We start from the raw sequence: 15,706 nt of genomic DNA, 5'->3' as shown, positions 1-15,706 counted from the left end.
CTCAAGATACATTTTCAATGTGAATTTCAAACTATAAAAGAGTTGGTGATATTTTTTTAAACCCAAATTTTGAGTGCATCTTCGGTCGAATTGTTATCAAATGAAATCACGTATACGCGATGCTGGCAACGCACAAACATGGACCATTATAAACATATATTTTCTATTGCACACTCCATTTATTGTGATGAATTTAATTATAGGTTTCACATTGAAGTACTGGACAACACACACAAATTATATTAAGTCAGGACTGCGATTATGAAATAGATGTCATCCACTTCTGCGGTGCTGCCTCTCCACGCAGTTCAAGAACCCATTCAAATTGTGCAGATCAATGGTGATATCGCCATTCCTGGAAGATAGTCCTCCGCTGCATCCCTGCGGCGCTGCCACACAGCAGGCCACACACAAGCAGGCAACCAACAGAAGCAATACGAAGGTCTTTGAATCCATTTCCAAACTGTAGAACTGTTCGTCTCAATACGTAAAATACAACTGATCGCTCAGATGACTAATTAACGAGATTATATGTGAACTTAATAGAAGCGGGAGAATCCCAGAGTCAAGCCCGAAGCCTAAGAAAACGGCATGAGCTACGCAGATAAGCGTATACATATAAGTCGCATGTACTCGTATGTATAATGGCAGTACTATATTATATTGATCAACTGACAGGCGGACAAACCGGTCAAAGTGTTCCAATAAGCGCTCGGCTTACCAGCTCTATTCTCAACATTTAGACGAGGAATTTCCAGATTCCAATTATGATTGGCCTTCTTCTTTTTTTTATTTTGTTTGACATCATTTAAAATATCAAGTAATATAATTGCATATCTGCGTACAATCCGCGCAATAGAGAAGTGCTAATACACCAAAGCTGAGCCCCTTCACTCTGACCCCCTTCTGAGCGACGCCACTGACTTGTCAATCCGCTTATTGCTAGCCTGAAACCTGTATCTTTCTAACATGTTTATTGTTAAGTGGGCAGAGCGCTGGAGCAAATGGAAATTTGTCATTACGACGTTCTGGGAATTCTTAGTTTTGAGTAGGAAAAGTTTATTCAATCGGGTCGGGTCTCTATGGCAGAAAACATCGTAACCCTTTCGGATCTCCATATCTCATTAGTTGTGGCAAACTTTCCTGAGATTTATTTGTGAATCTCTTGACGCTGAAAACGATTTGTCCGATTTCCTTTGTAGTTTATAAGTAGCCTTGACCTTATCTAACTCTAACAGCCAATCAAAATCATTTTATTTTAGAAATTTATTTATATTTCGTTTGTATGTAGATAAGTTAAGCGAATTCAAATGCCAGCCTTAACCACTTTGAGGATACATCTACTGACTACAACCTGGCACATATGAATGAGCAGCTGATAAATGATCTTCCTGCACCAATTACTGCTGCGGTGTTTCTGTGTTTTAAAACACCCATATTTTAATACTCAGATCAGAGGTTATCAACCATTGATGTGCTTATTATTAAATTTATTTACTAATTGTTTGTTGTTTGTTTCATTTCGTGGTAATGAACAGCTGATAAACTTAATCTTCCAGCATCAATAAGTGCTGCGCTAAGGTTTTTTTTTAAATTTATCAATTTTTGTTACATAAAGACCATGTATACCCATATTTTATTACTCAGATCAGAGGTTATCAACCATTTATTGTTAAATGCATTTTCAAAGAAAAAATGAGTGTAAATGACTGCATTTTGTTGATTACGTTGTTCGTGGAAACAAGCATGGTCAGCTCATTTGATCCCAAGATTTACATTGACTGCCATTGCCGATAATATTATAGAATGGTGCAAAGGTTGTACAAATCTCGAACCCCATAGAAAAAGCAATGTTTTGTTCTTACTAAGTGGTCTCTCAGTCTTAAATAAGTTTAAACGAAAAATGGAATATGTACCTCTTTTTAAGAAAATGTTTCAGCAATAAAAAAAAAGTATACTTTGGCTGATTGGCGATCTGCAAGGGTATATAATTATCGTCGCGCTGTTTCCCTACCGGTTTTAATATTCTGTGAAGCTGATAGAGTCTATCTATAAAACTACCACACTGAAGGCCTGTATGTTTTATTTCCACTCCTTTACATACTAAGAAACTCTGGCCACTAGAGTTCTTTGTTTGAGCAGATTTCATCTTCTGTTGCGTTTCAAAAATTATTTCCCAAGTGGTAAGACTGCATCTTTTTGCAACTTTTCTCTGATTATGTCGGGAATGCTTGTGTACGTACGAGTTCTATCACCGGTAAGGCTACACTCCATACGATAGATATTGCTTCAGTTCGATTTTGGTTGCTGTTGCTGTTCCTGTCTATCTGACCTCTAAAATTGAGTATGCGTGAGAGCTGAAGCCAACGCAGCTAAAATGGAGAGTGGACCTGTGTGGGTGGGTCATCGTGGTGTTGGGATTTGCTTTTATCTCTTGTTTGTTTCCCCCACCCTGAGGCTCAAGTTTCTGGCCCAGCGATTGGATGACCCACCGGAGACGTGCTCTGCTGTCCGTCTGCGTATATGTGAGGGCGAGGTGGCCAAAAGGTGTGTGTCTGCCTGTGTTTGCCATTTCATAAATGTTTCAAACATTTCCCGGTCAATCTTTTATTTGGCCAAACAACAAAAGCCAGGCCAGAATGGTCGTTGCTCACTTTCCGGCTTGGTTCTTTTGGGTCTGATTTTTGGTTTGTTTTTGCCTTCTTTTTTTTGTCTGGCCAGTCGCTGATTTTGTTGTTGGCTGGTGCTGCCACGTCTGCTGCTGTTGCTATTGCTGTTGTTGCTGTTTCTGTTCATGTGGGTTGATTTTTAATTAATGGTGCTTCGTATGCGTTTTGCGTCAGGGCCAAAAACTTCCGGCCAACAGATGGGAGGAGAGGAAGGACACCAGCAGCAGCATCAGCAGCAGCAGCGAGCCCAAGGGACAGCATCTGCGTATGGTATGTGTGAGCGTGTTGTCCGCAAGAAACCGTTTGCAAAAACAAACAAACCAAACGAAACCCACAAAAAAATACGCATACAAAACAAATTTAATCGATATATTTCGGAAATCATAAAAAATTATTTATGTATATCCACGCACTTGGCAACACGGCTAGAACCGGGACCGAGAACGGGAGCGGGTCAGAGACCAGGACCAGCGCCAGCGCCAGGCGTCGCATTAAATCTGCCCTCATGCGTTGATTATAACATTTAATTGTTATGCTGGGCCCTATTAATGATGACTGTACGTGTTGTTTGCTCGATTCTGATTCTCTCGCTCAAGTTGTAAATAATTTCATAATTAAATTAAATGGAATTAAATTAAATTAATGCGAGATATTGATGCAGCAGGGCATACAAAACAATTTCCCTCAGTTTCAATTTCAGAGAGTCCTGCTGATCTGGGAATGTCGATTCCTGTTCCCGACTTGAATACGGCATTACTCTTCGCCTGCCCGTCTTTCGCTGAAACTGTCCGATTAGGTATTTGTCTGCTGAGCCCTTTATGCCGTTGAAAGAAGGATATTAAAGACCCGTGGTCTTCAACGGGTTGAGTATGGTTGATTACGCAGCCAAATGAAAAATTGAAAATATTTATCGTCCTCCACCCAACTGATGAGACCACCTTATAAATATAGTTGCACCATGCTCGCACTTTTCCTTCCTTGCTTCGCTATCGTTATCACTCTCTCAATATGTCGCTCTCACGAGGGCACGGTTTATTCGAACCGCCTGCGCTTGAAGTTACTCTGGACCTAGCATTTCGTTTTGCACATCGTCTTGGAATCGAGCTCTTCAATCCGACACCGTCTGGAATCGAGCTAACCATCCAACCGACTCGTCGTGCTCTCGTCATCAACATAGCTCGAACCTTTCGCTATCCCTTCGACTCTGTATCGCAGTACATACTATCAATAGCAATAAACCATCGTCATCGTCGACAATCATCATCTCTTTAATAGTATCGAAACATATCAACATTTGTAAATTATTAGTCGGCATAGAACAGAGAGTAAAAGTAGTAGACGAATTTAAAAGAAAAGCTAGAAGAATTTAATGACGTGCAAGGAAAACAAAGACTTACCAGAAATAAGAGAGGAAACGGCGAAAAATATAGAGATAGCTCAAGTGTCCTTATGTTATAGAAAAAGTATTACGAAATGACAGGTTTCTGTTAAAGACGTAGAATGTTTTCAGGTACATATCCCGTAACCAGTATCAAGGTGTTTGGAGCATCGAAAACAAAAGACAAGAACTGTAAACCATTGTAAAATTCCCGTATCTTTAAGCGAATCATGTGGTCCAACAGTCAGGATGGTCAAGTTGTGGTGGGATAATCCTTATCAGCCAATACGGCAATCCCTTTATACAATTTTAGACCATATCAGCCAATACAGCAGCCCTAATGTATATTAATAATCCCCAAATGTACGGCCACACTCGAAGAATACCGAATATACGGCCACTTAAGAGGTACATATATACATCGACGCTGGAGCATTCTAAAACAGTGATTAAATGATGAAAGTCGCGTTTGGAGTAATAGATATAAAAAGTTTATAGCCTCGTTTCACTCTCACAATGCGGAGAGGAGGGTACTGGAGCTAAGGAGACACTTAGCCAGAACAATCAATCAAAATGCTGCGCCAGAAAAACAGCCAAATCGGTTGAGTGGACAGCCATTGGCATTTATAGACTTAAACAGTGGGTCCAAAGCGGTCGAAAAGATTGCCAAAAAATGATAAAACAAATTATTATAATTTTTATTTTTTCAAAAATGTATACATATTTGAACTCTGCAATGACAAGGGGCCTGCAAGATTAGAGTAAATGATCAGAGTACAGCTTGCTTACGCGTAGAGAGCATGGACCAGCAACAATTAAGCTGATCTTTTGAACCTAAAAATGTATTGTCCGACGTTTTTATACCCGTACTCAAAAAAGAGTTAAGGGGTATATTAGATTTGTGGTAAAAGTGGATGTGTGCAACGCAGAGAAGGAAACGTTTCCGACCCCATAAAGTCCATATATTCTTGATCAGCATCAATAGCCGAGTCGATATAGCCATGTCCGTCTGTCCGTCCGTCTGTCCGTCTCGATGAGCGCCTAGATCTCAGAGACTATCAGAGTTAGAGAAACCAAACTTGGTTTCCAGACTCATGTGACATCACACTGCTACAAGTGTATTTCACTTCACGCCCCGCCCCCTTTCCACCACCACAAATTACGAAAATCTGTGGCAAGCACCATTTTAAAGATACGATAAAACTAAAGTATCGTAGAGAATGACCCTATCTACCATATTGCCGAATCTGAATCATATCGGATTATAATTATAGCCAGAATGAAGAAATTAATTTTCAGTTGCTTCCCCCGCCAAACTCAGCAAGAGACACGCTACACATTCACTTTCTCGCTCGCACACTCTGCCGCGTTAGTACCCTCTAATACATGGTACATGCAGAATCTACATGTTAGATGTAGAATATGCATAGTAGATGTAGATAACATATGTAGAAAAAAAATGTAAATGTAAAATTTTTTTTTTTAATTCTAAAATTCTAAAATTTTTATGCGGACTGACTACGGGTATAAGTAGTGTCGCGTCCCCAGAAGCGACTCGCACGTTCCTTCTCGTTTTCTTAAAAGTTGTTTGCCTTTAATTCAATAAATTTCTTAAAATCTTTTCCGTGCAATCATCTCTGGATACTATGTAATCACAAAATTCGTATCAACATTCTAGGAATGCTGATATTTCTATAAATGCCGAGAGCAAATCCTCAAGTCGATCAGTGCGTTACGGAAATCTGCGCTATAATGTCACAAATCGAGGTTCTAATTCCACTCCTGCTTTTCCTGCTAATGGCCTCAGCCGAAGTTCTTGAGAAAAACTGTGGCAACTCCAAAAACAAAGTATGTGTGCCGCGGATTTTGTGCGACAACGGAGCTGTCATTAGGGATGGCCGGGCACTGTTCTCATTTCGTACGTTGCTAGACGGCAATGAGGGATGCGATGCCACCGAAGTCTGCTGCGCCATCACAGATAAGGTAGGTTCTGTGGGACCTACAGCGATCAGCTTCGTAGGGTAGGTGTGCAATATGTGTGTGTCATTTGGTTGCTCTTTCAGGTTGATACCCCCATTGTCCCGTTAGACGTTTCCACTCCAACGGAATGTGGACACCGAAACGAAATGGGTCTGCATACCACCATGACCGACTCAGCGGATGTGGCCCAGGTGGGTGAGTTTCCCTGGATGGTGGCTCTGCTTCGCAAGTCGGATAAATCATATTTGAAAGCTGGAACATTGATTGGATCAGATGTAGTCCTTACCGCAGCCCATGTCGTGTTCAATCTCCAAGCAGGAGAGTTTTTCGTCAGGGCTGGTGAATGGGACTTTTCAATTGAGACTGAATTTCATCGCCATGTGGATGTCGACGTAAGGCTTATCGAAAGACATCCGGACTTCCAGAAATCGTCGGGAGCGAACAATTTGGCACTGCTCTTCCTCAGTACGCGAATAAACCCACAGCCCCACATCAGCCCCGCTTGCCTGCCTAGAGCGAACAGGAATTTCGACCATAGCAGATGCTTTGTCAGCGGCTGGGGCAAGAAGACGTTTTCGTCCAGCTCCTACATGAATATATTGAAGAAAGTTGAGGTGCCCGTGGTTGGTCGTGAACTGTGCCAACAACAACTGAGACGAACCATCCTCGGCTCCTACTTTGAGATCGACTCCAGCTTAATTTGTGCAGGCGGCGAACGGGGTAGGGACGCGTGTAAGGGCGATGGCGGATCCCCATTGGTCTGTCCTCTGGCCAACGATAACCGACGCTATGAACAGGCTGGCATTGTCAATTGGGGCATTGGCTGTGGAGATCAGAACACTCCGGCTCTTTACACAAATGTTGCCCTCTTCCGCGAATGGATTGATCTGAAAGTTTCGGAAAAGTCAGTTTCCAGAAGTAATTTTGATAGTGGTACTGGAGGTACTGGCTCTGTGAATAATGGTGGGTGTTCGCACAAAATCTGGTCCATTCTTGTCGGCTCCAACTTAAATATCCAGATCAATAACCTATCGAACAAATCCAAAGAACCAGCTATGATTCCCAAATAAAGTGCTCTGTAAACTCAATTATTCCCTGTTAAATATATAGTCACCGATTTATATATATAAAATAAAAAAAACTAAAGCGCGGCACTAGAATTCTGCAGCTGATAAACGGGAACGTGGAAAGCTGATTAAAAGGTCAGACGCCAATCTGCTTTCCTAGACAAATACTGTGGAAGTCTATAGAAGATGGAGCAGAAGAAGAGCAGAAGAATAACCATAAGCGTACATATTGTATGTTGATTTCTTTCTTACTCTAAATCCTTTTTCTAATGGTATCCGATCCCGCTACGAATATACACACATACAGAGCAAAGCTTCTTCTGGGTGATTCCGCACAATCAAGCCACTTTGCTCCGTCGCCTGCTGCAAATTCTTCCCACGGTAAACGAGGTCTATTGATACTGTGGGACAGTGGACAGGGGTCAGGCGACAGGGAACACTGGAACACCGCAAAGAGAGTGAGCAGCAGGCAGCCGAATCAGCGACCAGGACCACAACACCGCACAACAGAGCAGAGAAGGAGAGTCAGAGAAGAGGATGAAGTGAAGATGAGGAGATGAGGAAATGTGTGACGAGACGAGGCGAGTACTTTGCCAGAAGCAGCACTTGGACGCGGGACAACGCACGCACTCGCAGCAGCTGCGGGCGCCATCAAAAACTTCCGCTTGTGGCTGGGCGCACTTTAAATTTAAATTTGGCGCCGACCTCTTCTTCGTCTCCTTTCTCCACCGCTGGCTCGGAGTCCCCAAGCGGCTCCATTCACGAGCTTCAACATCACCGCAATGAGACTTGCCCCACGGCAATTTATTGTTTTCCACTTTACGCCGGAGTCCCGTCTCCGTTCCCGTCGCCGTCCCAAACGAGCAGGCAGGAGACCCGTTGTCCTGTCTCATCCCTTTGTGATTGTTTTGCTGTGTGTTTTTAAGTGTTCTCCTTAAATTCGGGAGTACCCGGCTGCTTGCCCCCTAAGCATTTAGCGATTGAGCCACTTGTCAATTGTAGGCCCAACAGAAGGAGAGCGGCGAAAGGAATCGTATTCGGTATCCACTTACCATGACAGAGTTGCGCTTGAAGTCCATAAAGTTCTTCACCTCGGCAGCCAGTTCACGCAGCAGGATAATGCCATCCTTGCGCTTCACCTCGATGTCGTTGTCCTTGAAGCGCTACAAATGGACAAGAGGAAAAGCAAATATAATTTCCAAATATACATACGTACGTACGTACGGACGTACACAATTCTCAGTACATTTTACTGCCATCAATTTTAAAACCGATGGGCTCGGTTCAGTACACAAAAAGGGGTTTAAAGGGTTATAAAACTTTGGCGCTTTGCTTATGGTCCGACATAAAACTCTGATGTACTTCGGCAAAGGTTTCGCGAATGGATGGAGACGGTTTCTATGGCTGCAGGCAAATCTAAAATTGGTATTTAATTGATTTTAATGCATCTTATTAATTAAATTAGATTTTCATTGGCTGTGCGCTGAGCTTGCGGCTCTATATCTACCTCTTACCAGAGTTTCTAAAAGAAGTTGAGCGAGCCAAAAGGCATGGAATGAGGGGGACGGGCAACTGGCAGAATTGGCCAAAATTTGTTTGCATTAGCAATGGAATTTAAAAAAAAATAGATTTAATTTAATTCGATTGCTAATGCAAAGGTGTCGTTTAAGGTATTGTTCACGGTCAACTTGCAGCCGTTTGACCAAATCAACTCAAAACTAATTTTACCTGAAAAATACCGTTGCTGGTCCAATGCCAATGGAACACGTTCAGGTACCAAAAATACAACCCCTTTTCGTTTGCTTTGTTTCCAATTGGCAGTTGGGCCCGCAACCTTCCAAAAAGTATTTTTTGTCCTCTTTATTCATTTTTAGGTTTGGTTAACGAATTTTAGCTCCACTGTCCCTCCATAGATTTTAATGAACAATTTCTTAAACGACGCCTAATTAATGCGTCTATCTAAAACTAAAAACTTTGGCCAAGAAATATTTTTCTTTCAACTTTTCCCGAGTTTTTAAAGTCAAAATTAAAAAAAAAAAATAACGCAACAAATTATGAAATTTAAAATTTAAAGTTTAATATCTTCCCGGCGTTAAGCTGCAGATACAAAGTGTCTGGGTCCGAGTTATAGCTGCATACAGCTTTTCCGAACTGCAAAGTTCTATGCAACCAGATAGAAGATACTCGAGTTATGTGAAAAATAGAGGCACTACCTCTGAAAAAAAAACATTAATAAAATACCAGATTTTAAAAAATTCTTAAAAAACCATAAAAAAAACCATAATTCGTTAAAAAATTTTAAACCCCGAAATATATCAGAAAAAGTAATTTTGGGACACAGCCTAATTGTCGTGTTGACTAGTGTTATATGGCAGCTACATATATGATACAGTTCTGCACTCGCATGGGCATGGTATAAGCGATTGCCTTCAGAGGATAGACGGATAGAGAGCCCAGCCCTTGATTTATTAAACTATTTTTACTTCCATCTAAATATTCTCTGCTTATGATTCTCATCGTTCTCACTCCTTTCCCTTTTATCTTCTCAAGCTCTCGCTACTCTGCCGAATGTGTCTAATTAAATTTCACATTCCATTGCATTTATCCCCTAGGACCCTCGGGAGCACTCCGCACTTTTCTCATTCAACTTCTTATAGCTGGCGAGAAAGAGACACGCACACAACTAGAGTTGGAGATGGTAGCCGAGACGAGACGAGACTCACATTTAGTGGCCAAGTTAATGGATCCAATATTTTGCTTTGATTTTTCCATCCCTCACACACTGAGGCGCACACCCACACAAAATTAGGAGTCCTTCTTCCATTATAATGATTTTGCCATTGAACGTGTTGTCATTTGTTTTAATGGAAAATTCTGATGAGTTTTCTTTTCTTTTTGGTCTGAGAATTCCCATAATCATAATCGAACAATGAGGGAGGAAGCAGGCAGAAGGCAGCAGGCAGCAGACAAGCAAACAATTTATACGAGTAGCATACTTTTAAGCAGTGCGAGCAAATGCATTTTATGACTTTTTTATGCATTTAACTGCCACAAATTAGCAATTTCAAAATGAAGTTAAGCTTAGGCAGGGCCACGCCCCACGACAAGCACACACACACGCACACACAGACCTCGCAGATCGGCCCATTTGCAAGCCCATTTCAAATTGTCACTTATCAAACAAACTGTCAGTTAAATTATATTTTTGCCCATCGCATTTGTAACCATCAACGTCGCTGCATCCCCTAGAGAGCAAGAGAGAGAGAGAGAGAGAGCCTGAGTGTGAGTGTCTCTGTACATATCTCCGGCGAATTAATTAGAAAACTTTTCTTAACTGATTCAGTGCCAGCAGCAGAAGCAGCAGAAGCAGCAGCAGCAGTGGAGAAACTGAGACGCCTTCAAAGCTGCTTGGGAATAGAAGTACACTGAAAAACAAAGTACGAAGGCTATGGCCCCATTAATGGCTACTCAACAGATGTGAGCTATCTGAAAGATCCTACAAAGAGAAGACAACAGATGGCAATACCTGAAAGCATTATTTAGTATAGATATCTATAAAGCAACTCGATTGGCATGTTTAAATAGCTGTGTCATATTGAAGATTTATTTTTTTAATAGAACATCCTTTAACTTCAACTGCTGAGTTGCAGGTTTTTTTTCTGTGTATTCCCTTTTGCTGTATGTCTGTGAGGGTGTGCCTACCCACACCAGAGACCGTGCAAATATTTGTGGCTTGAGCCAAAAGGCTCCCATGTTCCATTTGCCTTTTACGAGTAGCTCTGTGTGGGGGTTTGGCCGCAAAACTAAAACTGCAAGGAGAAAACTCTTTGAGGCATTCATTAGTTGGCTAAAGAAAATGTCACACACACACACATGAAAGTTCGGAAAAAAGAAAGTATTACTCTCTCACACTCTCTCTTTATATTTTCTGGGAACCTCCATCCCTGTCCAAGTTGTAATCCATTGAGCATTATAAATTCTACACGAGGATTTAAAACGCCCAAATTATGTCTGCTGCTGCATTTGGCTTACAGACATTTCCGCCCAATGCGGCACGAAGTGGCTAAGACAGAGACAGTAGCCTCCTCAGACTCCACAGGATATTAGCAATATGGAGCTTGGCAATTGGCTTTCTTGTGGGTATGGAATTCAGTTTGCCTGACTGAAATGTCATTGGAAGTGATTCGAAACGATAACGTAATTGATTATGGCATACAAAGCTGCTGGAAATCGATTTCAAAAGGGCAATTCAATGTGTTTCAAAGTTAGGAGATCGCAAACCCCCCAATTGTCTAATTTCCAAGCAGTCCAAACATCCATACAACCATCCATAAAAGTTTTCAATGTGCTTAAATTTTGAAAATAAACAAAGATAGTGGCTATTTAAGGCTATAAGTGAAACTTTTCTTTCTTTTAATGTATTGCAATTGTATTTAATAATATGCATATATTTATTCAGTTAGAGACCAAATTTCTCTTCGCTTTCCAAGTTTTAAAGTGTGCAAACAATTCCCATCACTCGCCCCGTCCAATCTTTGCAACAGACACGTTCCGATAAAGTTTTCCCCCCAAAAATGATTTATAGAATCTGGAAATCCATTAGCAAACTATTGCCAAATCAAAACAATAATAGCCGATGGTTAAAAAATAGAACAAGTCGGGAGGAGGGGCGCAGCAGTGGAGCGAAGAAAATGCATTGAAAATTAAAAGCATGTCAAGCAACAAGCCGCAGCATAAAAAAGAATCAATGATGGAAATTTAAAATAAAAATTACGTATACGTATTGCATGGGAAAAAGAAAGCTAAGCCCCCAAGATGCTAGCCATGGCAGTGCGAGTGGGGCACCAGTGGTAGCGGCCACGCCCACAAAAACCTCACACAACTTTTATGCGATGGCAACATTTTATAAAGCAATTTCCACGAGAGCAACATCGAAATGCAATGCACGCCTGAAGGACACGCGCGTGTGTGTGAGAGTGTCCTACTGGGTGAGGGTTGGGTGGATGGGTGGGTGAGAGAGGTGCAGAGAACTATATACAATATGTATACACTATGGCTAGGACTCGAAGAGGGGGAGCGGTTGCATCAGCAGCAGCGGCAGTAGCAGCCATAGAAAGTTTTTCATTTTGCGGTTGACTCTGGAATTCGAAAATGTTGCGCAAGGCGAAGCCCCAAGGCGGTCCGCCTCGTACTCGTCCCCCTCCCTCGTACCATCCTCCCGCTGCAGCGTATGCAGCTGGCGCAAAACTTTAAGTGGAGCAAGGACAGCTCGGGAGGATGGGAGCAAGGGGTTCAGATGGGAAGAAAGGAGACTGAGCATTCCTGAGCTTTGCTGCCCGTGGCTTCTGCTCCTGTTGAATTCCGGCACAAGTTAAGCAGCTTACGCATGCAGGAGCAGCTCCAGCACCAGCACCAGCTGCAGCATCATATACCTGATACACTGAGAGAAATAGACCAGCACTGAGGAAAGAATAGTTTCAAGATAAGATGAGAAGAACGAACACTGCAACTTGAATTACATTCAAAATTTTCATAAAATGAAAAATTATAATATGGGCGAAATGAAAGTTAGCTCAAGCGAATTGCTCCAAGTGTAGGTGAATTGCTGGGTAGCTTGACTTCGCCCCTGGCCTGCTCCTGACCTGCTCCTGGTTGACTGATTATGTGCTCAAGAGCCGGGGAAGCCCAGGACTCTGTGTCCTGCCCTGGCCTGGTCGGGTCTGGTCTGGTCTGGCAATGCGCTAATTAGATTTTAATGAAGATGTCGCTGGCACCCTTCTGGGGCGCTCATCCTCTCCTATCGGCATACTTCGGAGGAGGGTAACAATGTCTCGCATCAACGCGCATGTTTCCATGTGCAGTCAGGCGGAGATTTCTTTTGCAAATTTCTCCACATCGCAAGATATCTGCTCACTTTTCCAGGCAGGCACCCAGCCCCGTCCCGCCATTTTCCAATATTAAAGTTAATAGTTTTTGCCCACTGCTGCAGTTTGTTGGCTTTTCTTCTCTTCGTGGACTTTCTCCAATTTTTTTTCGCATTATGAAAGCTGCATTTAAGTTTTAATTAGCATGTTTTTCATGTTTTAATTGCTAGGTAAAAAAGTTAGTTAGTTTTGATGGCTTTCTGAAAGAAGGCAAGGCGAGGAGGGCTTTTTTCTGCCAGCTCTAATTGCCGTATGGAGAGGCTTCTCTGTCGAGTGGATAGCATGTTTGCAAAGGCCGTGTTGCCAAACTTTATCAAAAATAAAAAATAAATCAAAAATCCTACCATACAATGGTAAGGCGTACTGGCCGGCCGACTGTTCTACTGGAAGCCTTTGGAATATTTAAAGTGTCATACTGATTTTATTCGTATAACAAGGCCATATACTCGTTATCAAAATTTCATAAAATGTTTCCACAAAATGAAATTTCGGAAATATTTTTTTTTTTTTTCAGAGTTGTTGCAAGTTTTCCGGAAATGTATTACTGCATATTTTCGGTTTCTCATAAGGTTATGGCTTATAGGGGCAGGGAGTTGAGTGAAATCAACTTTAGTTCTCCACTTCCATTTAATGGATGTACCCTCAGAGGATTTAATCAAATTAAATATTTAATTTGCTTTATACTTTCATTAAGGATAGACCCCAACATCCGGTCGCACTCCCATCCCAGGGCCAGCGCCAAAGCCAGTCCAGTCCAGCCCAGCCCTCACTTAACATTTGTTTGCTCCGGCAGCTGTATGTCATGCTCGCATTTTCGCCACCAAACGACAACGACAGACTTAAATATTTGCATAGACAAGCACTGACTGTATATATACACTCGTACTCATACAGGGATATACATACATACTATACATATGTATATAAAGTTCCACCTTCCTCAGAGGCAACGCAGGGATGTGGTTGGGTGTGAGGGTCTGCAACCCGAATGCATTTTGGACCGCATAAAAGCCAGTGGAGTAGCCCCATGAAGGAGTGGAGCTGCCCTTAGCCATTTCGGGAGCTTCACCGCCCTCAAGTGCGTCGCCGAGTCGACGCCTTGATTTACGATTAGTCTCTTTACAGTCCGCAACACTGTTCGCCACACACTTAGTTAGCCAAACACACAAAACCGACTCGATCTGTCTGCCCCGTGCCACCGCGGCCCTGTCTGCGCCGCACCCAATCTTTCCACAGACCGTAAGCCCATTGCTTTGGCCTCTAACAAGGCCTTTGATTCAGCTCCATTTCCCGGGCTTGGTGACAAATACAGAGCGTGGACTCGACGTTGGTTTGTGCAGAAGCAGCAGGAGTCGGAGTGCGATTAGGGGTAGGAGTGGGCTACCACTGGCCCAAACAAATGACCGACAATCTGCATTTTATTTTGTGGCCTTCGAAAATTATAATTGCTTAGACGCCCAACACAAAACAAAAACACAAAGGCAATGAAAGGGGCCTTGGTCCAAAGAATTTCAAGTTTTTCGTTGTTTCTCGAGTGGGATCTGAAGATGGATCTCCGAATGGCATGAGACTGAAGAACATTTTGTGGTAATTCAAATTGCAATTCAGGGCTCCAGAAAAAAAAACGAGAAGGAACGTGTGAGTCGCTTCTGGGGTCGCGACTCTACTTATACCGTACATACATTTTTGAGCATAAGATTTTTTAGAATTTGAAAATTTAGAATTACCATTTATATTCTACATCTCCTCCGCTAGGGGTTGCTCGCGCACTGAACGCGGCAGAGTGTGCGAGCGAGAAAGAGAATGAGTAGCGTTTCTCTTGCAGGAGGGGGCGATTATGATCCGATCTGATTCAAATTCGGCAATCTGGTAGATATGGGCATTCTCTACGATACTGCGTTTTTAGTTTAATCGTATCTTTAAAATTGTGCCTGCCACAGATTTTCGTCCTTTGTGGGAGGGGAAGGGGGCGGAGCGAAATTTTAAAATACTCTTGTAGCAGTGTGATATCACATGAGTCTGGAAACAAAATTTGGTTCCTCTAGCTTTTATAGTCTCTGAGATCCAGGCGTCAAACAAGACGGACAGACGGACAGACAGACATGGCTCTATCAACTCGGCTATTGATGCTGATCAAGAATATATATACTTTATGGGGTCGGAAACGTTTCCTTCTCTGCGTTACACACATCCACTTTTACCACAAATCTAATATACCCCTTAACTCTTTTTTGAGTACGGGTATAAAAAGATGTTCTACTAACAGAATATTTTTACTAGTGATTATATTTTTCAGACATTGTCATTTCGGTAATAAATAACATCTCGTGCTTATTTAAAGTAAAATATACTTATGATATTTATGAATCAGTTTATTGACTCAAGGGCTGTTGAAATGTTCTTGTAAAACCCTTCAACGATTCCAAAATATTCTGCCAAATTGATTAAGAGTTTCACTTCTCACATTTTATGAACACTTCTTGCAGTTGGTTTACTGGTTTTATACCTTGAATGGTCGACCACTGCGAATGCCAAGTACAAGTGCAGAAAAAGCTGGAAGATGTAGGATGTAATACTCTTACAGTAATTTGCCACTTACATTACAAACTGGCATAGAAAATGAAATGGAGGCGAAGGCAGAAGCCAGGGCGAAGGTTAAGCGGATAAAAAAACAGAAAGCACGCGCAA

The 15,706-nt window shown here is 42.1% G+C and overlaps 3 protein-coding genes across 4 annotated transcripts in view; 1 reads left to right on the top strand and 2 right to left on the bottom strand.

Moving 5' to 3' along the window:
• LOC111071728 (voltage-dependent calcium channel subunit alpha-2/delta-3) overlaps positions 1 to 15,706 on the bottom strand; it is a 43,736-nt gene that overhangs the window by 10,890 nt on the left and 17,140 nt on the right. For both annotated transcript variants that reach the window (XM_022363217.2, XM_022363218.2), the window contains exon 4: positions 8,147 to 8,257. In XM_022363217.2, the coding sequence (XP_022218909.2) occupies positions 8,147 to 8,257 (111 nt within the window). The remainder of the gene's footprint in view (positions 1 to 8,146; positions 8,258 to 15,706) is intronic.
• Positions 160 to 513, bottom strand: LOC111071731. Its single transcript, XM_022363222.2, has one exon. The coding sequence runs from the start codon at positions 454 to 456 to the stop codon at positions 274 to 276; it is 183 nt and encodes a 60-aa protein (XP_022218914.1). The 5' UTR covers positions 457 to 513; the 3' UTR covers positions 160 to 273.
• Positions 5,766 to 7,148, top strand: LOC111071729 (phenoloxidase-activating factor 2-like). The gene is made up of 2 exons (XM_022363220.2): positions 5,766 to 6,030; positions 6,111 to 7,148. The coding sequence occupies exons 1-2, from the start codon at positions 5,800 to 5,802 to the stop codon at positions 7,095 to 7,097; spliced, it is 1,218 nt and encodes a 405-aa protein (XP_022218912.2). The 5' UTR covers positions 5,766 to 5,799; the 3' UTR covers positions 7,098 to 7,148.

Source organism: Drosophila obscura, unplaced genomic scaffold, assembly GCF_018151105.1.
Source record: "Drosophila obscura isolate BZ-5 IFL unplaced genomic scaffold, ASM1815110v1 contig_46, whole genome shotgun sequence".
In the NCBI taxonomy this organism is placed as follows: Eukaryota; Metazoa; Arthropoda; class Insecta; order Diptera; family Drosophilidae; genus Drosophila; species Drosophila obscura.
This window is presented reverse-complemented; position numbering and strand designations above follow the sequence as displayed.